The following is a 23664-nucleotide window of genomic DNA, read 5'->3' as shown; positions in this document are numbered from 1 at the left end:
GGGAGCACGGTGCCAACGCCAGCTACACCTGCTCCACAGCCGGCAGTGCCGGGGCACCGTCAGGGTGACGCTTCACCCCGCGGGAAGGCAGAGACTGTTCGCTGGGGCTCCCCTCCAGAGCTGAGCTGCTGGGCAGGGCTCTGCGGCGGGTGCTGTGGGCAGGGAGATCCTCGCACGGTGCCCTGGGCTGCGGCCGTGTGGCCGGCTCCTGTTGCGGCTGCGCACGAGAGCCTGGAATCCCTGGAGAAAGGAGAATTGCAGGGGGAAGCGAACTGGGAAGGAGAGGCAAGTTGCAGGCTCCAGTTGTGGGGAGCTGGAGCAGGGAGAGCTCTTCTGTTGAGGGAGCCTGTCCTTTTCCTGGCAGCTCAGAAGCGGCCAGTGGGGCGTGTTTGGAGAGGCGCGGATCCACAAGCCCATCCCAGCTCTGCAATAGACTGTGGTGCATTCCCAATTAATTATTCATTAATTATGGAAAACAGGCAGTGCTGGTTCCATGGCTCTGGCAGCTGGAGCCACGTCGTTGGAGCCAGCAAAGGGGCAGGCCAGCCCTGCCTGCACCTGCCGGCTGGCCGGCCTGCCTGCCTGCTGGCAGCGGCTTGCAGCCCAGGGGGGTGGTGAGCAGTCCCCCGCTTGCCCGCTGCTCTGCAGAGCTGCCGGGCTGGGGCAGGCAGAGGGACAGAGACCTTTGCGATGCATGGGGTAGAGGTGGGAGCCCAGGGAGGTGCGTGGTGGGGTGGGGAACTGCTCCTGCGCCTGTAAGAGAGGGCAGCTTATTTCTGCCAAGGGGACGATTGGCAGCCTGCTAATTTAATTATGGAGGCTGCAGAAAGAGGATCTCATCTACCAGGTGCTGAGCCTTGTTAAGCTAATTGTCTCCCTCTCTCTGCTTTCTTCCCCCCTCCCACATTGCTAGAGATGCTGCTGCGGTTGCTTAATTAAGTTATCCGAAAGATAATGGCTGGTTCTGAATCCAGTGCCTTTAAGAAAAGCATCCATCTAATGATCGCTTTTCTGCGAGCAGATAAATGCTGAGGCGGAATTTTGGCTGGCACGTGCGGGGCGGGCGGCTGGGGCTTTCCCCAGAGCGGGGCCTGCTCTGCTTGGGAGGTCGGCGTTTCTCCATCCCACTCTCAGCGTGGTGGCCCTGCCAGGTGGGAGACTTCTTCTGCTGTTCTCTGCTCGGCGGCACCTTCCACTCTCCCCTGGCCATGTTCCTGGTCGGAGCAAAAGCCAGCCTTAGTTTCTGGGCTGCTTTTCCTCCCGGGGCAGCATCTCTGCCGAGCCCCGCTGCAGCCCGTCCCCGCTGGAGGAAGGCTTTTCCCGGACGGGCTCTCCAGCATGCTCTGCCTCTCCCTTTGGCAGTCCCTCCACTGATCCAGCCCTTCGAGTTCCCACCAGCCTCCATCGGGCAGCTCCTCTACATCCCCTGCGTGGTCTCCTCCGGGGACATGCCAATCCACATCACCTGGAGGAAGGACGGGCACGTCATCCTTTCCGGCTCTGGAGTCACCATCGAGAGCAAGGAGTTCATGAGCTCCCTACAGATCTCCAGCGTCTCCCTCAAGCACAACGGCAACTACACCTGCATCGCCAGCAACGATGCCGCCACGGTCAGCCGGGAGCGGCAGCTCATCGTCCGAGGTGAGCACCACAGGGCCGAGCCAGCCGCACACACAGCCCAGCCTGGTCCCCAATGCCGCTGCCACATCGGGCTTGGGAGGGTGCACGGTGACGGAGGGGTAGCATGGCATGGAACAGAGATAAGTTACGAGGCTTGAGGAAGATAACGTTCTTCCCCAGTTTTGGGAGTGATGCAGAAGCAGGCAGGGAGGGTGAGGAGTAGGGCTGAGCCCAGGCACCCACATGCCCACAGACAGGGAGGAGTCGCAAGGAGCTGTGATGGGGTTTTTGCTACAGTGACCGTCTTTTCTCTCTGATTGCTCAGTGCCTCCTCGTTTTGTGGTCCAACCCAACAACCAAGATGGCATTTACGGTAAAGCCGGGGTGCTGAATTGCTCCGTTGATGGGTACCCCCCTCCAAAAGTCATGTGGAAACACGCAAAAGGTAGGGGTGAGGCACGGCAGCGTGTGGGGACCTCCATGCAGGTGGGGGCGAGTCCCCTTTTGGCATGGCCGCCCCAGCACCAAGCCTCACAAGCGCTCCTCTGCCTTGGCTGAGCTCTGTGTCTCTGTGTTGCCTCATAGGAAGTGGCAACCCCCAGCAGTACCACCCCATACCCCTCACGGGCCGCATCCAGATCCTGCCCAACAGCTCCCTGCTCATCCGCCATGTGCTGGAGGAGGACATCGGCTACTACCTCTGCCAGGCCAGCAACGGGGTGGGCACAGACATCAGCAAGTCCATGTTTCTCACCGTGAAGAGTAAGTAGCCAGGGCCATGCCGCGACAGTGGCGAGGGGCCGGGGACCTGCTCCCGGCACGGCTGCAGCGGTGGCTGGGGGGAGCAGAGGCAGGCGCCCACCCCATGCGCCGGTAAAGGCAGCTGTGGCTGTGGGGTGGGTGCTTCTCAGCAGACCCTGCTCTGGCACGGCCCTCTCCTCCATGTGGTGGGTTCGCACCAAGCCAGACTGGCTCTGCCCTCCGCACCGCGCATCCCCATGATCAATGCGCGGGGCACGGGGAGTGAGTTGATTCCCTTCCTCCAGGGACCCACTTCCCTTTTGCTATTAAACACGCTTTGTCCTTAATAAAACTGAGCAATCGATCTACATCATACAGGAGGAAAGGAAATAGCTGGGCTAATTTGACAGGGATGGGCTGGGAAGTGTTGTTAGACACTGTGTTTGAACTGCGCTTATTATTGGATTCCTCTCCTGTTGCTATCAACAGAATGCAGAATCTCCAGCTCCTCTTTATTTATTTTGATCGTTGCTGCCGTGAGCATTCAAATCTCAAAAAGGAGGTGGTGGAGGGGGGACCAGCCCTGTCATGCTCGCTCCTGCGGCCGCTCCCGCCTGTCCTGAGCAGGGCTTGGCTCAGCAGGGCTAAACTCTGCCCTGCCTGCACCGAGTGGACGAGTCAGTGAGGACGCTGGCTGCCTGCCTCGTGCCGGCGGCGATGGAGGTTGCAGGCAGAGCTGCGGGAGCCACCGCCACCCTGGCTGTGCCCTGGGCAGGGTGCTGCCGGGCAGAGGGGATGCGCAGCCCCCCCCAGGGAACCACCGAGTCCTGGCGAGGGTCTGGTGCCGGGGGAATTGCCCGGGACGAGACAAGAAGAGAGCGGCCCTGGCTCGGGCAGCCCCCTTGCTGCCTCCCCTCCCCAGCCAAGCGCTTTATTCTCTGGCATCGGCAGGCATTTCTCTCGGGGCTTCTCCCCTCCACAGCCAGCCTCTGCTTTCCTGGGTTGATGCTCCCCTCCCTGTCAGCTGTTTAATTTCTCCCGCTGACTGATGAATCAAAACGAGGGACTTCAAACAACGCACTTCAATAAGGCGCAGGTACAAAGTCGAGGCGATTAATCCCAAGTGAGCGTGCAGAAGTCTCGGAGCCTGAACTGTTGCCTTGTCCCTGCTATCTGCTGTAATTGCATCCCAGGACAGGTTGCTTGCTGACTTGAATAGCACATAACCTTATTATGCATGTGCCTCTACATTTCCCGGAGACCTCGCAGCCTTTGAAAAGGTTTGGATGAATAGGTAGACGGAGCACCACAGCCAATTAAGCATTATGCGGGGCTCTTTGTTTTGTTTCATTTTGGGTTTTTTGTTTGTTTAGTGAAATGTCAGGCCAATTAAAGTGAGATCAGCGCCGGCTTTCCTTGAAAGTCAGGCCACCGCGGACGAAGTTAAATGAAAGTTAATCAGAGCCCAAACAAAGCGTGCTGGTGGTCAGCAGGGGAGAGGGGACTGGCTGTGGCAGCCAGCCTGCAGCCGCACATCCCCTTCCCCGATGCCACAGCGATGGGCTCTGGGGGGGCAAGCCGAGACAGCCAGGTAACGCATCAGACAAGCACCTGCAGACCCGCCAGTGCCGGAAGGAGCTGGCCGCTGCTTTTGGCAGGTGGTGGGCAAGGAAAGCCGCCCAGCTTTGCTTGTCCCAGCCTGGGAGTGTAACCCTCGGGGCCCTGGCCATGCCCAGCCCTTGCCAGCAGTGCAGCCCATGGGGCTGGGGCTTTCCCGTCCTGGGGTGCCCATGCCATGCTGCTCCGCTCAACCTGCAGCACAGGCGCGTGTCTGGATGCAGGCAGCAGCTTGCTGCCTTGCCACGGTGGCGTGTCCTTCCCTGCTTTGAAAAGAAGCTCATTAGCGTCCGCTCAGGGGTACTGCAGAGTGGAAGGCAGCGAATGCAGGAGGATGGGAGCATGCACCCAGGGGGACAGCTCACTGGGCTGAGCGCAGGTGAGGAGACCACCAGCGCGTGATAAATGCCATTTAGCACATGGCTGCATGCCTCCCTGGGTGTCGAGAGCAGAGCGTGTGGGATGGAGGGGGTTGCGTCCTCAGGGGGTCCTGCGGGCTGTACTGGGGCTGCTGGAGTGGCGGCAGCACGGTGGGCAGTGCTCACTGGAGGGGGGGCTCCTCTGCTCAGTCCTCCCTGGCATCGTGATGCTGGGGAGAGTGGGTCCGGCGAGGGGTGCTGGGAGAGGGGCAGCTGCCCGCACGTCGTGGGCACAGGCGCATTTGGAAGTTCCCTGCCGCACGGCAAGAGCGTAACTGATTGCTTCCATGCAATTTGAATTAATCTCATGCTTCAGGTGAAACTCAGCTAATCAGTGGAGAAAGGAAGCTGAAACGGGTGCAATCAAATTAACATCACAGAGCTGGCTCCAAACAAGAAAGAGGGGGGCGAGGGAGGCAGGCACAGCCCTTGTCACCCTTGTCACCCTTGTCATTCAGTTGTCAGCAGCAGGCCGCGAAGCGGCTCGTGCCCCAGCCTGGCGCGGGATGCCAGAGCGTGCCGGGGGCTGTCGACTCCCTTTGTAGCCAGTCTTATCTCTGCCCAGCAAGCGGGACAAGCCTCTTGTTGAGGCCTTGTTAACAAGGCCCATGGGCACCAGCAGAGCGCGGCAGCAGTGCAGGGAGGATGGGTGGGCGCAGAAAGCGTCGGAGGCAAGCTCTCCTCAAGGGAAGCCCGTCCACACAGCAGCGCTGATCTGAGGCTCTGGCTGATGCTCTGGCAGGCAGGAACCAGCCTTACTGAGGTTGCTGCACCTGAGGAGGGGGCTGTGGGCTGGCCGGGAGCAGCCCCCAGCAGCCCTCAGAGGGTCCTGCGGCCAGTCCCGAGCGATGCTGTCCCCCTGCAAGCGGCAGGGCAGGTGTTAGGTACCAGCATGAAAGTGGTGCTGTCTCCGTGCCCCGGTCTGTGCTGTCTGCACGGCTGGTTGGGGTTTTCTTTTGGTTTGTTTTGCTGCTTCCCCGACTCTGGACTGCGTGCCGCTCTCCTGGGACCCCAGCAATTGAGAGAAGTTGATATGTTTACATCCAAGGAGCTGCTCTTAATCAGACATCAATAAGTGCATTTCAGCGAAGCAGAGCCTGAAACGGAGCTCCTCTCCCAGGGCCGCCGCTCGCCGGGAAGGGGACTGGTGCCTCCACAGCTGCCGCAGCCCTGCGGGGCGGTCCTGCCCCTGCGGCCACACGTGCCCACTGTGCTGCACCGGCCTCTGGCCCGGGCTGAACAAAGGCTGAACGCAGGGAAGCAGCTCCCTGTGCCCCCGCCTGCCAAATGGCAGGGTGGCCTCTCGATAGCTTTCCCGTGGCAGGAACTGGGGACAGCAGGCAGGAGCCCGGCAAGGGCTGCCGTAGTGCCAAAACCAAGTGCCGAGCCCCTAACCTGGCTGTGGGTGCCCTTATGCTGTGCTGTGCACACTCGGAGCCAGAGTGGCGGTCAGCCCCGGGTCTGGGGTAGGCGTAAGAGCCCCTGGCCGTCCCCGTGCTCTGCCTTTGCCCCGGCAGGATGCAGGAGGCTGGGGCTCGGCCGGCCCTTCCCACACCTCCCCCTCTCCCTGGCATAGCCCTGGCATTGGGGCCGGAGGAAGATGGGTGTGCAGCTGGGGACGGGGCAGAGCTAGAAGACTTGCTCTGTTTCTGGTAGCTCTCGGTTTCCCCTGCCCTGGACTGCAGGTCCAGCAGCAAGGCACCACAGCTCCCAGCCTGGCCCCAACATCTCTGCTCTTTGCTGCATCCTCGTGCCGGCTCACGGGCAGCCGTGCTCTCCTCGGGGCAGGGTTGCCATGGGGCACTGCCAGCGGGTGCCAGGCTGGCACCGCTCTGTCCCAGCTGCGTGGGCGCCTGCCCTGCACCTTGCGAATACCGGCAGCTCAGGAGGAAAGGTTTCCTTAGCTGTTAATTGAATTACATTGCCACGGAAAGCCGAGAAGTCGTAGCTCATTAGATCCTCTTGTGTCCCATTATAACAGTGTGTGTTGCCTTTGCGGATTGTCATTATCATATATTACTGCGGGACTCAGCAGTGCTGTTTGTTTATGCATTACATTTTTTTCTGCTTACCCAGGCTGCCCTCATCCCCCCAGCCCATTTCTCCTGCGTGGTGTGTGCCGCGACCGGCTTGCCGCACGGCGGCACCGGGGCGGTGCGAGGGCTTGGCTCTTGGAGCGGCGAGGCTTCGGAGGAAGGAGCCCGACAGGGCTTGTTACGGCAGTCCCTTGCAGCAAGGAGAAGCGCTTCGGCAGAGGCTGCTGCAGCGCACGGGGACGGGCTGGTGTGCCTGCCCTCCTCCACAGCAGTGCTGCTGCCAGGCCAGTGGCCCAAGCACCCAGACGGGAGGCGACAGCTTCGTGCCAGGGCTGTGGGCGCTCGCTAGCAGCAAGAGGGACTGGCCGTGCTGTCCCAAGGGCCATCACTGACCGTGCTGCAGCCACTGCTTGGGCAGCACCAGGATGTGCCTGCGCTGGGTACTGCAGCCTGGTCGGGTGGTGGGTGCGGTGTGGGGCCTCTCCACCATCCTTGTTTGCATATTGGGGTGGCTATGGAAAAAAAAAAAATCTCTCTGGCATCTGCAATGCAAAGGCAGCCTTGCTGATGTGAAATCGCACTCTATATTCTGCCCAGGTTTATACGAGTGAATTATGCAAATCTGTGATGGAAAACATTCTTCCTCTCATCCTCGGGAGTGTAAAACCTTAGTCAATAATTCATACCCGCACGTCTCCGACTGGAGGCTTTCTCTTCATTATAGTGTGCGCTTGGTTATTTGTCTTTCACGTTTTATTGTCTACCCCAGTGTAATGCTATGCATTATAAAATTTATCTGCTTCATTATTTTATGATCCCGAGCTGTATAACGCAGCGAGACGATTCCGCTTCGGGCTGCGTGGCCTCTTGGTGAGACCCGCATCCGCCGCCTCCCCAGTGGGGTCTGGGGGCTGTGCCGGGGCCGGGCAGCCACAGGTGGCACCTGGCCCTCCTCCGGGCACACAGGTGACCCCCTGCCTCCCTGCAGTCCCAGCCATGATCACCTCCCACCCCAACACCACAATCGCCATCAAGGGGCAGACCAAGGAGCTGAACTGCACCGCCCGGGGCGAGCGGCCCATCATCATCCGCTGGGAGAAGGGCGACACCGTCATTGACCCTGACCGCAACATGCGCTACGCCATCACCACCAAGGACAACGGCGACGAGGTCATCTCCACCCTCAAGGTGAGGAGGGGTAGGGGTTTTGCACCCACCTGGGCTGCCAGGTGTCTCGCTCGGGTGACGGAGGCAGGCAGGCGGCTCAAGGGGGTGCCCAGGGAGGGTGGCGGTGGTCCCCGGCGGGTGTCGCAGAGGCTGGTGCTGTGACTGGGCTCCCTGGGTGCCAAAATCGAGTCCAGTGGGGAGGGATGTCCAAAGACCCGCCAGAGGGATCGCACCTCCAGCCAGCAGCACCATGTGCCGGCTGCATCTGCCCCGGCCCCAGCACTCTGCGGTGCGGCCAGGCGAAGCACCTTGCCAGCGCCTGGACTTTTACAACCAGTGTAAGCATTAGTGCTGCCCTGGGCCCGCGCAAGGAGCAGCCAGGCTCCCAATTTTAATTACACCAATTAAAAAACAGCCGCTGTCTGCTTGCCATGACAAGCCCCTGGATTTTGCAATAAATCTCAGCTGCCTGTACAACGGGTTCTGGTCGCGAAGGTGTTTTGCAGCACCAGGGACACCTCAAAGAACAAATTCTCAGCGCGGACCTGAGCCAGACGACTGGGGCTTTGGGGGGTGACCTGCCTCCACAGGCACAGCTCCTGCGGGGGCCGGTGGTGGGAGCAGGCTGTGATACAGGGGAAAGGCAGGGGCATGGTGCTCAGGGTAGGTCAGTGTGAACTAGCTCCTCTTCTCTCCCCGACATGTTCATAGCTGAAACCGGCTGACCGCGGGGACTCGGTCTTCTTCTCCTGTCACGCCATCAACTCCTATGGCGAGGACAGAGGTTTGATCCAGCTCACCGTCCAAGGTACTTGTTCCCCTGCACACGAGCCCTGGGGCACAAAGCCTTGCTGCGAGGGTCTCCCTGCTCCTGGGGGGCTTCTCTCCCCATCGTCCCTAACCTGCCCATGTGTCCCCAAGAGCCCCCTGACCCGCCGGAGCTGGAGATCCGTGAGGTGAAGGCCCGGAGTATGAATTTGCGATGGACACAGCGGTTTGACGGCAACAGCATCATCACCGGCTTCGATATCGAGTACAAGAACAAGTCAGGTAGGTGACGGCTGACTTCCCCTCCCCTCCCCGTGCCGCCATGGCCCCCGGCAAGTGGCAGGGCTGGGGGGCTGCTCCGTGGCCACCATGGCCCGGGGCCAGGCTGCGTGGGCAGGTGCAGAGCTGCCCTGGCAGCGCCTCCAAGGGAATATTCTGCATCTCGGTTCCTTTGATGAAGAAAGGAGAGAGGAGCGTTAATGAAATATGTTAATTTCTGTTGGATGGGCGCATTTGAAAGGGAATATTAAAAGAGACAATATTTGCGAAAAGCCGAACCCAGGCGGCACAACAGCGAGGAGGGGGGAAGGGGCACCCCTTTGCGGGGTCCGGGGACAAAAGCCAGAGGGGTTTGGGGACTTCACCTGCCTGAGCATGGCCCCCTTGGTACTGCAGGCCCCGGGACGGGATACAGGTGCTGACCCTCCTGTCTCTCTCCACCGCTTTTCCAGATTCCTGGGATTTTAAGCAGTCTACACGCAACATCTCTCCCACCATCAACCAGGCGAACATTGTGGACCTCCACCCAGCCTCTGTGTACAGCATCCGCATGTACTCCTTCAACAAGATTGGGCGCAGTGAGCCGAGCAAGGAGCTCACCATCAGCACGGAGGAAGCAGGTGCCGCTCCCGGCTCGCGGCACAGGCGCTGGGGCCGGAGGGCAGGGGCAGCCACAGGCAGCGGGGGGCTGTCACCTTGAGTGAAGCTGTCTGCGACAGAGCTCTCTTAAAGCCGCATATTTTCCCGACGAGGCGGTCCTTTCCCTGATGCTTCTCAACGTGTTCTTTTGGGTCTGTTTCTCCGCAGCTCCTGATGGACCTCCGATGGATGTCACCTTGCAGCCAATGACATCCCAGAGCATCCAGGTTACCTGGAAGGTGAGCGGGGCCAGGGTGGCACGTGGGTTTTCCCTGGCCACGGGGGCTTGGGCAGTGCCGAATGCCGTCCTGAGCCTCTGTCGCGGCAGCTTGTCCTGGGACCCAGCATTCCATCAGCGGCCCAAGTGCCAGGAAGAACTTCCCAGGCAAAATGAAAACCTGATGGCCGGGTGCACAGCTCGGCTGCGTCGTGTGGGGTCCTTATTAATCATGTTTTATAACAAGCTCATTATCTCATAGGATGTCCGTGGGGGGTCATGGGAGAGAGAGGATAAATATGTAAAAACCAAGACGCTGGGTTGCAAAGGGCTTGAGCAAAGATCAATAAAACTTAGAATCAGATTAATTTTTCCAAAGGTGCATAATGAAAAATAAAATGGATTATAAAGTTAGGACTTCGGAATGAACTGGTAAGTCAATAAATTTAGGGTTCCAGCTTCTCCCCCCTCCCCTTAAGCGCTGAAAAACAGATTAATGGAAAATAAGATTCACTTGAAAGATAAGTCACTTTGTTTTAAGAGTATTCTAGTGAGATGGATCGCCCTGGCTTTATAACATAAATTTGCAATCAACCCTATTGATTTCTTAATGCTTCAGAGAAATATTGTTAAGATTGATCTCAGCCTGGCCTCACGCATTTTTAAGGCTGTCAGACTTGGGGTTTTTTCCCTCCTCCTGTTGAGTTGCTCCAGTTGGGGAATGGTGCTGGCCAGACACATCCCACTGCCCAGCCAGCACCTTCCTCTCCGGTGGCCTCCGAGGACCAGCTCGACCTTTTCCACGGTGCTGCTGTGGGGAGAGAAAACTTCAAAGCATTGAGAAGAGCCGTGTGGGAGAGGCGATCAGGGGCAAAGGAGCCCTGCAAGCCTCCCGGCCCTGGGATGTAGACCTGCCTGACACGGCTCCATCTTGCACTCCTTGTTCCTTAGGCCCCGAAGAAGGAGCTGCAGAACGGGGTGATCCGTGGCTACCAGATTGGGTACCGGGAGAACAGCCCGGGCAGCAACGGGCAGTACAGCATTGTGGAGATGAAAGCCACAGGAGACAGTGAGGTCTACACACTGGACAACCTGAAGAAGTTTGCCCAGTATGGAGTCGTGGTGCAGGCGTTTAACCGCGCGGGGACGGGACCGTCATCCAGCGAGATCAATGCCACCACGCTGGAGGACGGTAAGGCTGGCCCCGTCCCCAAGCCAGGCGGTTTTCCTGCTCCCTGGTGCCAAGTCCCACCTGGGGGACTCCCAGTCTTTCCACCCTCAGCCGCTCCCGGCCCCGTTCTGAGCGGATCATGGGGTGGTTGCTGCCCGCTGGCAGCATTTGGCTCTTGTCTGTGTGCATGTGCGTGCATGCTCACAGCTGCCCCGGGGAGGAGTTGTGAGCACGAGGATGCCAGGACACCCATGGCTCTGGGGTTCTGGCGCAATTAGAATGATGTCAAGGTGGGTTTAGATGTTGCTGAAGTGCCACAGGGGTTTCCATCTGGGAAGGATCGCCGGTGGCCTCCGTCATTTTAAAACCGACGAGAACAAAGTTTTGCAGTGCATTTGCTCGGCAGTTTTTCATACTTAATTAAGGCTCTCGTTAGCCTGTCAAACCGTGATCATTTCCTGGCTACATTAGCACTCCTCCTGGGGTATTCAAGGGCCCCTGTTTTAGCAATAGTGTCTTTTCCATAATTATATTACCTTCATTTTGTTCAAACGGACTATCTGTATTAGTTTATTATACTCTGTCCCTAATTACATGGTGCTTATATTTTTGCACCTAAGTAATATGAAACAATAATCATTTTCAAAGAGGATCATTACAGTGATGTATTATCATTTAAACACTCATAAAAATTAGAGTTACCTCTTACGGGGCAATGGGATCTAATTACCTCGCATCCAGGCAGCTCTCCCACTCTCCCCTTGCTGGGAAGCGCAGCGTGTCCCGGTGGCCTCCCCGTCCCCATGAGCACGGGGGTTGCACCCGCCTCGGTGGTGGTCCAGGAGGAGCAAAACTGCACATCAGAGGCAGACAGCTGTGTTTGCTCAGCCCTGGTGCCCCGGGTGCTGGGCAGGACCAGCTCCAGGGGCTTGAGTGGCTGGGGGAGAGGGGCCAGCAGCACTGTGGGGTACCACGCAGGTGCAGTCGGGGCGGCTGACCCGTGGGACACGGCTCCTTCAGCTTGGTGTCTGCCAGGCACATACCACGTCTCCATCCTCCTGCTGATCCTCCTCCCCATCCATTCCCTCCTCAGTTCCCAGCCAGCCCCCCGAGAACGTGCGGGCCATCTCCATCACATCAGACGTGGCCGTGATCTCCTGGTCGGAGCCCCCACGCAGCACCCTCAACGGGGTGCTCAAGGGATACCGGGTCATCTTCTGGTCCCTCTACATGGATGGAGGTGAGAGCTCGTGGAGCGCAGGGGACACGGGGGACCTGGGCAGGTGGCGGCGTGGGGCTGACGGGCCCCATCTCCCCACAGAGTGGGGTGAGATGCAGAACATCACGACCACGCGGGAGCGAGTGGAGCTGCGGGGCATGGAGAAGTTCACGAACTACAGTGTGCAGGTGCTGGCGTACACCCAGGCTGGCGATGGCGTCCGCAGCAGTGTGCTCTACATCCAGACCAAGGAGGACAGTAAGCCGCGCTCCCCGGGGCAGTGGGTGTGTGCGGGTGCGCTCTCCTCTTACCCCCGGCTGATGAACTGTGGCAATGCTGGTTAATCAGAAGTGAGAAGATGGAGCGTTGAGTAGGAGCCGTTATCCATGGATAAAGAAAGGCAGCTGCACAGCCCCCAGAGCGGGCAGTCAGGGCCGGACAGGGCTTCTCCTTCCTTTTCGTTTCCTCCCTGCTCGGTTTGCCAAACTTGCAGGCAGGTCCTGTGCCCTGCAGCCCGCTGTGCGCCCGGAGCCGCCCCTGGCTGGGTGAGGAGGAAGGGAGAGCAGGAAGGCACCTGGCACTGCCCTGCTGCATGCACATGGTCCTCGGTCACTGCTCCATGGTAGCAGTGCCCGAGCCAGCCAGCCCCCCCCAACAGCCCCAGCCCTCTCAGGTCTTGCTGCCATCACTTAGGGTTGCGGCGTGCTGTAGCCGGCTGATGCCGGGAGATGGGAGCACTCGCTTGTGCCACGGCTCGTTGTGTTGTGTTCCTGCACTGGCGAGGGAAGGACTGGAGTGGCTGCGGGGGCACGGAGGAAACCCCCCAGGTGCAGCCACGGGCAGGGCATTTCCTTCTCTCTTTTTTTCTTTTCCTTAAGTGTGGATATTTAAATATTTAGACCCCTGCGTGCCCTACTTTAATGCCATTAACTCGGTAGTGGAGCATTTTCTGGGCCTGTGGGCCAGCGTTGCTGCCCGCCCATCCTGGGAAGTGCCAGATGCTGGGGAGGCGCAGCTGGGCAGAGTAAGGCTGAGCCACTCTGGAGGATTAAGGAGACTAAGGAGACGGCCATTAAAAGCCAATCAGGGTTTCTAAACGAGAGCCTGGGCTGCAATTAACCCTCCTGCCTCCGGCTTGGCACAGAGCCACCTGTGGAGAGGTGTCCCACAGGCAGCAGGGTGACCGCTCACCTGCAGACCCATCCCTGCTTGCACCTGCCCAATGCTGGGGTGGAAACGCAATTGCAGCTCCTCTGCAGCACCAGGTTGAGATGCCAGCCCTGCGGCAGGGTGCTGCTGCCTCGCCGGGCTGGGCAGAGACCTCGGACACCTCCTGGCGCCCTCTCTGCCACGCTCTCCCTCCTTCAGTTCCAGGTCCCCCGGCCGGCATAAAGGCTGTCCCGTCTTCTGCCAGCAGCGTGGTGGTGTCCTGGCTGCCGCCGGCCAAGCCCAACGGCATCATTCGGAAGTACACCATCTTCTGCTCCAGCCCCGGTTCGGGGCAGCCGGTATGGGACGGGGACAGGGGTGAGGCTGGGGAGTCGCCAGGGCGTGCTGGAGGAACGCTGAGCTGGCTGAGCAGGAATGGGAGGGAGGGCTGATGCCAGGTGGCGATGGCAGCAGCAGCAGCAAAGGTCCCTCGGGCCAGGTCCACACACTGCAGTTGCAAGGGCACCTGTGGACGCTCTGCATCAGGGCATAGTCCTGTTGTCTGTTCCCTTCCTCCGGCATCCACCCTGCTCAGCGCTCGCTCCAGAATGGGAAATATGCCAGTGGCTGACCGAAAATAAAATGGAAATCAAACCTGGCCCCATCCCTCCTTCATGAGGGAGAGGTTGATGGGAGGTCTGCAGACTAGTGCTTATCAAAAGCTCCTTCTCAAACTCATTTCGCTATCTGAGCCTCTGGTTTCCAGGGCAACATAATCTTTTCATCAAAGCAACTGGTAAAACCGCTGGGATCCGATATTGTTTTCTTGGCATCTTGTCAAAACTGTCATTTGGGTAAAAAAAAATTATGTATACTATACAATATTCATATAGGTGTCTGCTTGTGGGGTACACTTCCATCTGCAGGCCCCACAAGGGTGTGCGTTCAAAGCCGGTGAACGCGCAGATACCTGCGCGCGGTCCCGCGTTTGCACGTGTGAATACCGCATCCGTCCTGTGCAACAGGGGTTGTTGAGCTCCCATCCCCTCTCTAGCGCTGGCACGGCAGGGCAGCCGGGTGCCGTGCAGGTCAGCCCTTTCCCACGCGGTGTGCTTGGGCCAGGGTGCCTTTGGCCCCGACATGATGGAAACTGGCGCTTGCACTCAGCCTTGCTGCAAGGCTGTGAGCCAGAACTCTCTGGAGGAGCGCTGACGGGGTCCGGGACAGTCACTGCAGGCAATGCGGGAGGTGAGCCCTCGCGGGGTTTCAGGGACCCCCTGGACCGCAGAGGGTTTTTGGCAGCCCGGCCGGGGCTTGCCTCTGTGCTCAGGCCCCTCCGCAGCTCGGCGGGCGGCCGGGGAAGCGTCCTTTCCCAGGAACAAATCATGCCCTCAAAGCCATCTGTTCCTCGGGCTCTGACCTGGGCTCCCTGGAGAAATTATGACACCAGCCGGTTTACGCTGGCATTGAGAAACGCCAAGGAGCTGAATGACTGCTCGGGAGCAAACCCACAGCACCTCGAGGAGGTGGCTGCCGGGCCGGCCATGGGCCCTCAGAGAGCGAAAGGAGCTCCCCAGGGATTGCTCCTGGTGGAGCGGGGGGACGGGGACCCGTGGACCTCCTTTGCCAGCTGGCCGGGGATGGGACTGAGGGCACAAGCCTGCTGGCAGTGGGACAGTAGGGATATGCCCTGGGTTGGGGGTGCTGGGGGGATGCCCACGGGCAGGCAGCTGGCCCAGAGGCAGCTCTTCCTTGCTGACAGCTCAGGCGCTGCTCTGGCCTCTGGGCCCCCGCTGCTGGGGCACCCAAGCTGAGGGTGATGGGGGTGGGGGTCTCACGCAGGCTGTACCATCTCCCGTCTCCCTCTCCGCAGGCCCCCAGCGAGTACGAGACCAGCCCTGACCAGCTCTTCTACCGCATTGCCCACCTGAACCGTGGGCAGCAGTACATGCTGTGGGTGGCCGCCGTCACCTCCGCCGGCCGTGGCAACATCAGCGAGAAAGTCACCATCGAGCCTGCTGGGAAAGGTACGGTGGGGGCTGCTGGCTCACAGCGGGGATGCACACGCTGGCTCTGCTGTCCCCTGTCCCTAGGGTTGCTTTGGCTGCTCCCTATCAGCCTGCAGCAAGGGACAGCTGGGGTGACTCGTGCCCGGGGCAGAGGAGGGACAGCGTGGGCAGTCTCAGCTCTCATTACCTGTCGGGGGGGGTCCGCGCACGGGGCCCGCCTGCCAGGTTGACCTCCTCCTTGCCCCCAAGCCCCTGCCAAGATCATCTCCTTTGGAGGCACCGTCACCACCCCATGGATGAAGGACGTGAGGCTGCCATGCAACTCTGTTGGGGAGCCGGTCCCCGCCATCAAGTGGACCAAGGACAGGTACCGAGGGGGGCTGCCAGCTGTGCCGCAGCTGAGGCTAGGTGGGGGCCGGTGCCGGCTGCATCGCCTTTGCTGCATCGCGTATGGCTGACGCGCCCTCTCCTCTCTCCTCTCCTCACAGTGAGGACTCTGCCATCCCTGTGACGGTGGATGGCCATCGCCTGATCCAGGCCAACGGCACGCTGGTGCTGCGCTCGGTGAAAGCGGAGGACTCCGGCTACTACACCTGCACCGCCACCAACACTTGGGGCTTTGACACCATCATCATCAACCTGCTGGTGCAAGGTGAGGGGTGCTGGCGGGGGGGTCAGCCTGCGGTCCCACATCTGCATCTGGGAGCAAATGCCTCACATGGACATGGTCCGTCTCGGCAGGCGGCATAGCGAGCCTGTGCTCTCACTTGTCCGCTGCTCTCAGTGGGGTGAAGCACCACAGGGGCTTTCCTGTGTGAGGGGTTCTCATTGGCCCAGGGCTGAGTGGGAGGTCTTGCTGGCGTTTCCCCTTTTGTGGGGGCGTGGGTCGGGGCACTTTCAGCTGGTGCATGCGAGGTGCTCATGGGCTTTTCCTTCCTCTCCAGTGCCCCCCGACCAGCCCCGCCTGACTGTCTCCAAGACCTCGGCATCGTCCATCACACTGGCCTGGATTCCTGGGGACAATGGGGGCAGCTCCATCCGAGGTACAGCTGCTGCGAGCGACAGAGCCGGCACCAGCACCACAGCCCCCATCCCGGAGCCTCTGGCCCCGGTGCTGGGGGATGGGACTCGTGGCGCATGCTGTGCACGCGCTTTTGTCTCTGCGCCTCAGTTTCCCCCTCTCTAAAACGCCTCATAAACACTCCAGAGTAAGGTTGATGCTTCTGAGCTTGTGGGAGGGCTGCCAGTCCTAACGAGGGGGGTTGTAAGGTGTTTTGGACAAGACGCAGTGGTTGAAGTAGCTAACGAAGGGCATGTCATTAATTGCTCAGGTGCTGGTGCCTGGGGCCCGCCCCAGTGGCTGCTCCGCATCTCCTGGCATTGGTGTGACTCTGAACCCGACTGGGCAGGATTTGTCCCCCGTCCCTGGCAGGCTGGGGGCTTCAGCAGGGCTCCGGGAGCATCCCTGCTTTCCAGAGCCTCCTTTCTGCTCTGATTCATCTCATGAATTATACGTTGAAACAGCTGCACACGGAGGGGGGAGCGGGGAGTGAGGAAGGAGACCTCGCTTACAATTAATTAAAAGCACGAAAGTAATTACAAGCAAATCTCCCCAGCCAGCAGCCTTTCACTCCAGCGGACTCTGTTGATAAATTTGGTTATAATTGGATTAGAAATATTAAAAACATGCTGCATGTACAAAATAAATAAATAACCGGTGGCAGGCACCAGGGTGCCAGGCACTGTGGGCGGTGCAGGGGTGCTGGGGCTGGCTTCGATACGGCCGGGAAAGCGTGTGCCCACAGGCAGGCCCGCACCACCCCAGGAGGGTCCCAGTACCCCCATCCTCTGGCTGTAGGGAAGCCTTGGCGCTGGGCAGGTGTGAGAAGCGTCTCTTCCCTTGGCACTGCTCTGCCTGAGCCGGAGCTGGGCGTTCACAGAGCTGACGTGAGGCAGATGCGCGCCTTCCTGTAGGTCCTTTGGCATCAACCACGCTGGTACCCGGATGGTCTCAGCACCTGGAGCGGTCCTGCAAGGTCTGCATCGTGTGGCTCATGACACACGCGCAAAGGCAGAAAGCCTACTCTTCTCTGTGATTTTTACTTGAGAGTTGGCAAAATAACCTGCAAAAATAGGCAAATCTATCAATGCACTGCGAAAGCTGGGGATTTTGTATAGCCAAAAAGGTTGGAACAGTAAGGGCAGCAAAGACAATGCTGCCCTGAGGGGCACCAACGTACGAGGCGGTGTATCCCTCGCCCGAAGCTCCGTGCGTATGCGTGTGCCTCTCCCTGGGAAACCCTGGCGAGCCGTCTTCAGGCGTCTTGTTGACGGCAGTGTAACAGGTTTGTTCATCTAGGACACAGTGTGCTTCCTAATACTCTTAATCATGGGAGAGGAGGCGGCATGCAACGGCAAAAGCAACTTCCTAGCAGCTTCCCGAGGGAGCTAGTTAATTCTTGCTTTCCCTTTATAGCCTCGCACCAATCAATCACGTTTCGCACTCCCCACGCTCCCGTGCGAAACTGAGCGATGGGGGCTGTGCCGGCGGCACTGGAGGCAGGCGGTGCGCAGACAGGGGAGCGGATGGGGGGAGTGGCCAGGGGGCTGTGGCAGAGCACTCGGGAGGTGGCGAGCTGCTGGGGGTGCCCACGTGCCTCTCGCCTGTGGCTCCTGCCTGGGTCTGCACGGCAGGCAGTGCCGGCAGGCGAGTCGGCCTCCGTTCGGGCCGCACGCAGGGTCCAGCAGGGCAGCAGCTCGTCCCTGCTAGCGGTTTTGAGGTAACCGTAACCCACGTCAGCAGCGTAGGAGCAGAGGGCTGCGTTTCCGTCACCATCGGGCAGGAATCGGTGTGTAACGGCTGCCCTGGCACTGCAGCGGACATGGCCACAGGATGTCCCCGAGGCAGGCGCAGGGTACCCCGCTGGCTCTGCGTGCCAGCAGTAATCCCTTCTCTTGCCCTGCCCGGGTGCCGCTCGCCTGCCCCGGCTGCCTGTGTGCCTGGAGGTGACCGCCCCATCCTTGCACCCACAGGCTTTGTGCTCCAGTACTCGGTGGACAACAGCGAGGAGTGGAAGGACGTGTTCATCAGCTCCTCCGAGCGCTCCTTCAAGCTGGAGAGCCTCAAGTGCGGCACCTGGTACAAGGTGAAGCTGGCAGCCAAGAACAGCGTGGGGGCTGGCCGCATCAGCGAGATCATCGAAGCCAAGACCCACGGCAGAGGTGAGCCTGCCCCGCAGTGTCCTGGCCCCACTGTGGTCCCCTCTCCGCAGCGGTCCCCTCTCCGCAGCAGCCCTCCTGACGGCTCCTCTCCCGCAGAGCCCTCCTTCAGCAAGGACCAGCACCTCTTCACCCACATCAACTCCACGCATGCCAGGCTGAACCTGCAGGGCTGGAGCAGCGGGGGCTGCCCCATCACCGCCATTGTCCTGGAGTACCGGCCCAAGGGCAACTGGGTCTGGCAGAGCCTCCGCACTAACAGCTCCAGTGAGGTCTTCCTGACGGAGCTGCGCGAGGCCACGTGGTACGAGCTCCGCATGAAGGCCTGCAACAGCGCCGGCTGCGGCAACGAGACCACGCAGTTTGCCACTCTGGACTACGATGGCAGTGAGTGGGAGGGACGGGGCGGGGGCCGCGCCGCCAAGGCAGGGGGCTCTCGGGAGCGCTGACCGCCTGTGCTCTGCCCTAGGCACCATCCCCCCTATCAAGTCTGCCCAAGGCGAGGGTGATGACGTGAAGAAGCTCTTCACCATCGCCTGCCCTGTGATCCTGGCCACACTAGGAGTGGCTCTGCTCTTCATCATCCGCAAGAAGAGGAAGGAGAAGCGGCTCAAGAGGCTTCGAGGTGAGATGGGGCTCCGAGGCACAGTGCTCAGGACTGGACCACAGAGCTGTGCTTTCCTGGACCAGCTTGTTATGCCCTAAACAGCTCTCTTAAAAAAAAAAAAATGCCTTGTTTTTTGTGTCTCCTGCACAGATGCTAAGAGTTTGGCTGAAATGCTGATCAGGTGGGTCTCGGAGCTGGAGGTGGGTGGGGAAGCCAGGGAATGCTGCGTGGTGGGGGTGGTCCTAGATCCTTTTAACCCCGGGTTCAGCCCTCACTCTGTTTCGGACCTTCTGGGGTTTAGACCTGTGAAGGTCGTAGCAGCCTCTCTGTAGCCCAGCAGTCTGGTGCTCCTGGCTGTTCCTGCCTGCCAGAGGGTCCCAGAACCCATGCCGGAGCTTGCCTGGGGGAGAGCTGCTTAGCTGGAGAGCTGAGCCCCAGGCAGGCTGGCCGGCGGCAAGCCCCAGCCCCTGCTAGGCTTGAGCTGCTGGGGCTCTCTCCAGTAATTGCTGGGTCTGCGTCCCCTCTTACCTCACAGCAAGAATAACCGCAGCTTTGACACGCCAGTGAAGGGTCCCCCGCAGGGCCCCCGACTACACATAGACATCCCTCGGGTACAGCTCCTCATCGAGGACAAGGAAGGCATCAAACAGCTGGGTAAGCACCGTGCTCTCCCTGCGGCGTGGGGCCCCAGCAGCACCTGCCTGGGGAAGGGACATGGGCCAGCGTCCTGTCTGGCCCCAAGAAGCCTGCAGTGTCCCCAGGCTGTCCCCTTCCTACCCTACAGCGGAGCAGGGTGCAGAGGCGTGCTTGCAGCTCCCCTTATGTTGCTGCTGGCACAGCCGGCAGCACCCGCAGCGATCTCCCTGATCAGGCTCTGCCTCGGTGGGGGTTACTGTCACACCGCTGCCCGGGCTGGAGAACAGTCAGGCAAATCTCCCATCCCCATGTGCCCTGGCATGCTGACAGCCTACAGCAAGGTCCTGGCTAGAGAAAGAGGTCTGAGCTCCAACTTCTTCCCGCAGGGGATGACAAAGCCACGATCCCAGTGACCGACACGGAGTTCAGTCAGGCGGTGAACCCCCAGAGCTTTTGCACAGGCGTCTCGCTGCATCACCCCGCTCTGATCCAGAACACAGGGCCCCTCATCGACATGTCGGACATCCGCCCCGGCACCAGTAAGTGGCTGTGGTCGTGTGGGGCTGGGCTGGGTTTGCTGGCAAAAGTGTGGGGTGCTTGCAGACACGGGCACCAGGCAGGTGTGGGCGAGCCGGGCACTCACCACAGGGGCACCACAGCCGGTCCCTGCACATCCCCTTCCAGAGGGGTGCTCCTGCTGCCCCACAGCAGGGTGCTGGGGTGCAGACCCTGTCCCCCAGCACTGGCCGTGCCTAAAAGCAGCTGTGGGTAAGACAGAAGGAGCTGGGAGTGCCCCAGGGAGATGGGACAGTGTCCTGGCTGTCTCTGGGAGTGGCCCGCTGTGACTCACTCTGTCACCTTTGTGCCCCAGACCCCGTATCAAGAAAAAGCGTGAAGTCTGCACACAGCACCCGCAACCGGTACTCCAGCCAGTGGACCCTCACCAAGTGCCAGGCATCCACCCCAGCACGGACCCTCACCTCGGACTGGAGGACAGTGGGCTCCCAGCATGGCATCACAGTCACTGAGAGCGACAGCTACAGCGCCAGCCTGTCTCAGGACACAGGTCTGCCAGTGCTGCCTGGGAGGCAGGGCTGAAGGCAGCTCCTGGGGCTGTTGCTAGCAGGGATCTGCTGGTTTGGGGGACATGGGTGGTGATCCCAAACCACAAGTTTAGGGTGACTGTGGAAATAGGATTTACTGTCAGTCAATGGGAGCGTGGAACCAGGACTTCCACGGCAAGAGCCAACAAGCAGCAGTGTTGAAATGTGTACTCCAATTCCTAGTAAAGATTATTAATAGCATCCTAAATTGGACAGAGGCAGGTAACGGGCCCTTGGCTCTCGTGCTGGGTCTTGCCCTCTCGGTGAGTTGCTGGCAGTGGTGTCCCCTGCCCTGTGCAGTGGTGCTGAGCTCCAGGTTAACCGATGTGGCTGGTGTGGGGACTGTGTGCATGTGCAGGGCTCTGCCCTGCCTGGCAGGCATGCTGTCATCTCCTGGTCCCCTCCCAAGGCTCTGTGGTGGCTCCTGAGCTGCTGCTGCTGGGTTGTGCCCAGCCCTGGGGACAGATGGCTGGCTGTTTCTCAGCAGGGAGAGCCTGGGTATTCCCAGGCCAGGGGAACTTCCCAGGTATGTGACACGTCCTCTCCTCCACAGACAAGGGGCGGAACAGCATGGTGTCGACAGAGAGTGCCTCATCTACCTACGAGGAGCTGGCACGCGCCTACGAGCATGCGAAGCTGGAGGAACAGCTGCAACATGCCAAGTTTGAGATCACAGAGTGCTTCATCTCTGACAGCTCCTCAGACCAGATGACCACTGGCACCACTGACAATGCTGACAGCATGACCTCGATGAGCACACCATCAGAGCCTGGCATCTGTCGCTTCACAGCCTCCCCGCCCAAACCCCAGGACAGCGAGCGGGGCAAGAGTGTGGCTGTACCCATCCCACACCGTGCCAGCAAGAGTATGTATACATGGGCTTTGTCCTTAGTTGTACAGTTCCTGTTTAATGTGTTGTGTAATGCAGAAAAAAATACAAAAATAAAGGTACTGAAAGAGGCAGTTCATGTGAAGAGCATGGGAAAAGTGGGAAAAGCATCTCTCTTCCACCCTCCACAGTACTGATCTTTCAGTATCATCTGTTTTGTTGCTGTGTGTTCACTTTCTAGGTTTTGTAAGGCTTTCTATTGGAATTGCTAGGTGATTTCAGTAAATTCTGCAGCTATCTTTTCTAGATGCCAACACAACCTGGAAAAGATCCCCACAGGACCTACTCAAAAATCTAACTAACAATTCTAATTTTCTCTCCTTGTGCTCTCATCTCCTCTCCTCTTTCTCCCTCCTCTCCTCAGTGCTTTGCTCCTCCTTACATTATTGCTGAAGGCCGTGACTCCCAGGGTTGTACTCAAGTGCCTCAGCAGTGTCAGTAAGAGACAGTCCAACCCTTCAGGACTCATCTTTTACCAGCAGCAACCACACAGTAGAGTACAACCACTTGAGAAATGTCTTTCTGCCACAAAGACAATACAGTACAACCATTCTAGCACCAAAGATGTTACAATACCACTCCCGAGCTGTCTTTCAGCAGCAGAGACCTTACAATAGAATACAACACAACCCTTTTTGAGATGTTTCTTCCAGCTAATAGAGATATAACACATGTTTGAGCTGGCTGTTTGTTACAGTACACAGTATTAGCTATAATACTAATATATTGCATTATGAAAAAAATACAAATATATCTAAGAAATAGTATATTTCAACAAAATACATATAGTGGATAAGGATGTAGTACACAAAATCTGTTTTAAAAATAGCTGTGATAATTGGGAATTAATTTATATACACTGAGTATATTATGTAATATACAGTATTAGATAATTTTTTCTGTGAGACAATATACTTTTATGATACATTTTAAATTGTATAGTGTACATTCTAAGACAATATAATACATTATTATAGTATTATAAACAGGTAGTTTACAGAACATATTAGAAAACATATACCGTTAAAAGCAATAGTGGTGCATTGGTTTGTGTTACATGTCACACAATATAATAATGCAGTGTCTTATGCATACACATAAATCCTTAAAGTAAGGTATTAGTTATATATACTGCTATATAATACAACAGAGCATAGTATATTGTTTATTGAAATAGAAATGCTGTTTGCATAGTATAATAGTTGATAGAACATACTATATAACACTGACATGTACTGCATACTACAACTGATGTGACAAACATGGTAGAAATGTTTGCGCAACATACATTACAGACCAGCATACAATATATATGCCCATGGATCCTACTGCCTTGTATCATACACTCATAAGTAACATTACACACTACATTACCTATACATACTATATTGTATTATACCTGAAAACGTAACAGAAAAAAAGAAAGTTGGAATGTTTTGAAAGTGTTGTATAACATTGTTTTATTACAGCATACATTTAGTATTACACGTTATAATACTTTATAGGACATTACATAAAGCATTGAACACTATACTTTGATATGCTAGATGCGTTGCATTGCCTAAAGTATGGCAAGGTATAGGATGATTATATTACATGTCTTATACCATATTCCACTAACATATAGAGAGGGTGGGGGCCAAGAGGGGGCCCCCAGGGCGGGCAGGGCCCCTACAGAGCCTCACCCACCACGGCTTCCCCTTGCAGGCGACTACTGCAACCTTCCACTCTACGTCAAGTCGGAGGCCTTCTTCCGCAAGCCCGACACCCACGAGCCCTGCCCAGTGGTGCCGCCACGGGAAGCCTCCATCCGAAACCTCGCCCGGGCGTACCACGCACAAGCCCGGCACATGACGCTGGAGCCTGGCAGCAAGCCCCTGGGCCTGCCTCCCCCGGCCTCCGCCACAACCACCTTACCTCAAAGGACTCTCCCCATGCCCAGCACGACGAGCACAGCTGCTGCGCCCACCGCCAGCGCCGCCCCAGCACCCCCCGCCACCACCGAGCCCCCCGCCGCTGCTGCCGCTGAGGCGCGGGTGCCCACGCACTCCAAAGTGGGAGGCTCCAGGGACTCACTTCTAGAAATGAGCACATCAGGTGTAGGCAGGTCTCAAAAACAGGGCGCCGGAGCCTACTCCAAGTCCTACACACTGGTGTAG

General features: G+C 58.4%; 1 protein-coding gene across 1 annotated transcript in view; it reads left to right on the top strand.

Annotated features, from left to right (window-relative positions):
- Positions 1-23664, top strand: part of DSCAML1 (Down syndrome cell adhesion molecule like 1) — a 108905-nt gene extending 85241 nt beyond the window's left edge. The window contains exons 9-33 of the mRNA XM_010575093.1: positions 1363-1641; positions 1946-2065; positions 2206-2382; positions 7422-7621; positions 8312-8408; positions 8522-8650; positions 9100-9267; positions 9455-9525; positions 10455-10695; positions 11768-11914; positions 11996-12151; positions 13262-13401; positions 14916-15069; positions 15301-15418; positions 15540-15703; positions 15996-16094; positions 18085-18273; positions 18370-18657; positions 18740-18895; positions 19028-19058; positions 19413-19531; positions 19900-20052; positions 20385-20579; positions 21170-21481; positions 23213-23664. Coding sequence (XP_010573395.1) covers positions 1363-1641; positions 1946-2065; positions 2206-2382; positions 7422-7621; positions 8312-8408; positions 8522-8650; positions 9100-9267; positions 9455-9525; positions 10455-10695; positions 11768-11914; positions 11996-12151; positions 13262-13401; positions 14916-15069; positions 15301-15418; positions 15540-15703; positions 15996-16094; positions 18085-18273; positions 18370-18657; positions 18740-18895; positions 19028-19058; positions 19413-19531; positions 19900-20052; positions 20385-20579; positions 21170-21481; positions 23213-23664 — 4355 coding nt within the window. The remainder of the gene's footprint in view (positions 1-1362; positions 1642-1945; positions 2066-2205; positions 2383-7421; positions 7622-8311; positions 8409-8521; positions 8651-9099; positions 9268-9454; positions 9526-10454; positions 10696-11767; positions 11915-11995; positions 12152-13261; positions 13402-14915; positions 15070-15300; positions 15419-15539; positions 15704-15995; positions 16095-18084; positions 18274-18369; positions 18658-18739; positions 18896-19027; positions 19059-19412; positions 19532-19899; positions 20053-20384; positions 20580-21169; positions 21482-23212) is intronic.

This window comes from Haliaeetus leucocephalus, unplaced genomic scaffold, assembly GCF_000737465.1.
Source record: "Haliaeetus leucocephalus isolate CR32 unplaced genomic scaffold, Haliaeetus_leucocephalus-4.0 Scaffold450, whole genome shotgun sequence".
Classification (NCBI taxonomy): domain Eukaryota; kingdom Metazoa; phylum Chordata; class Aves; order Accipitriformes; family Accipitridae; genus Haliaeetus; species Haliaeetus leucocephalus.
Note: the sequence above shows the minus strand (reverse complement) of the source record. Positions and strands in the feature narration are given on the sequence as shown.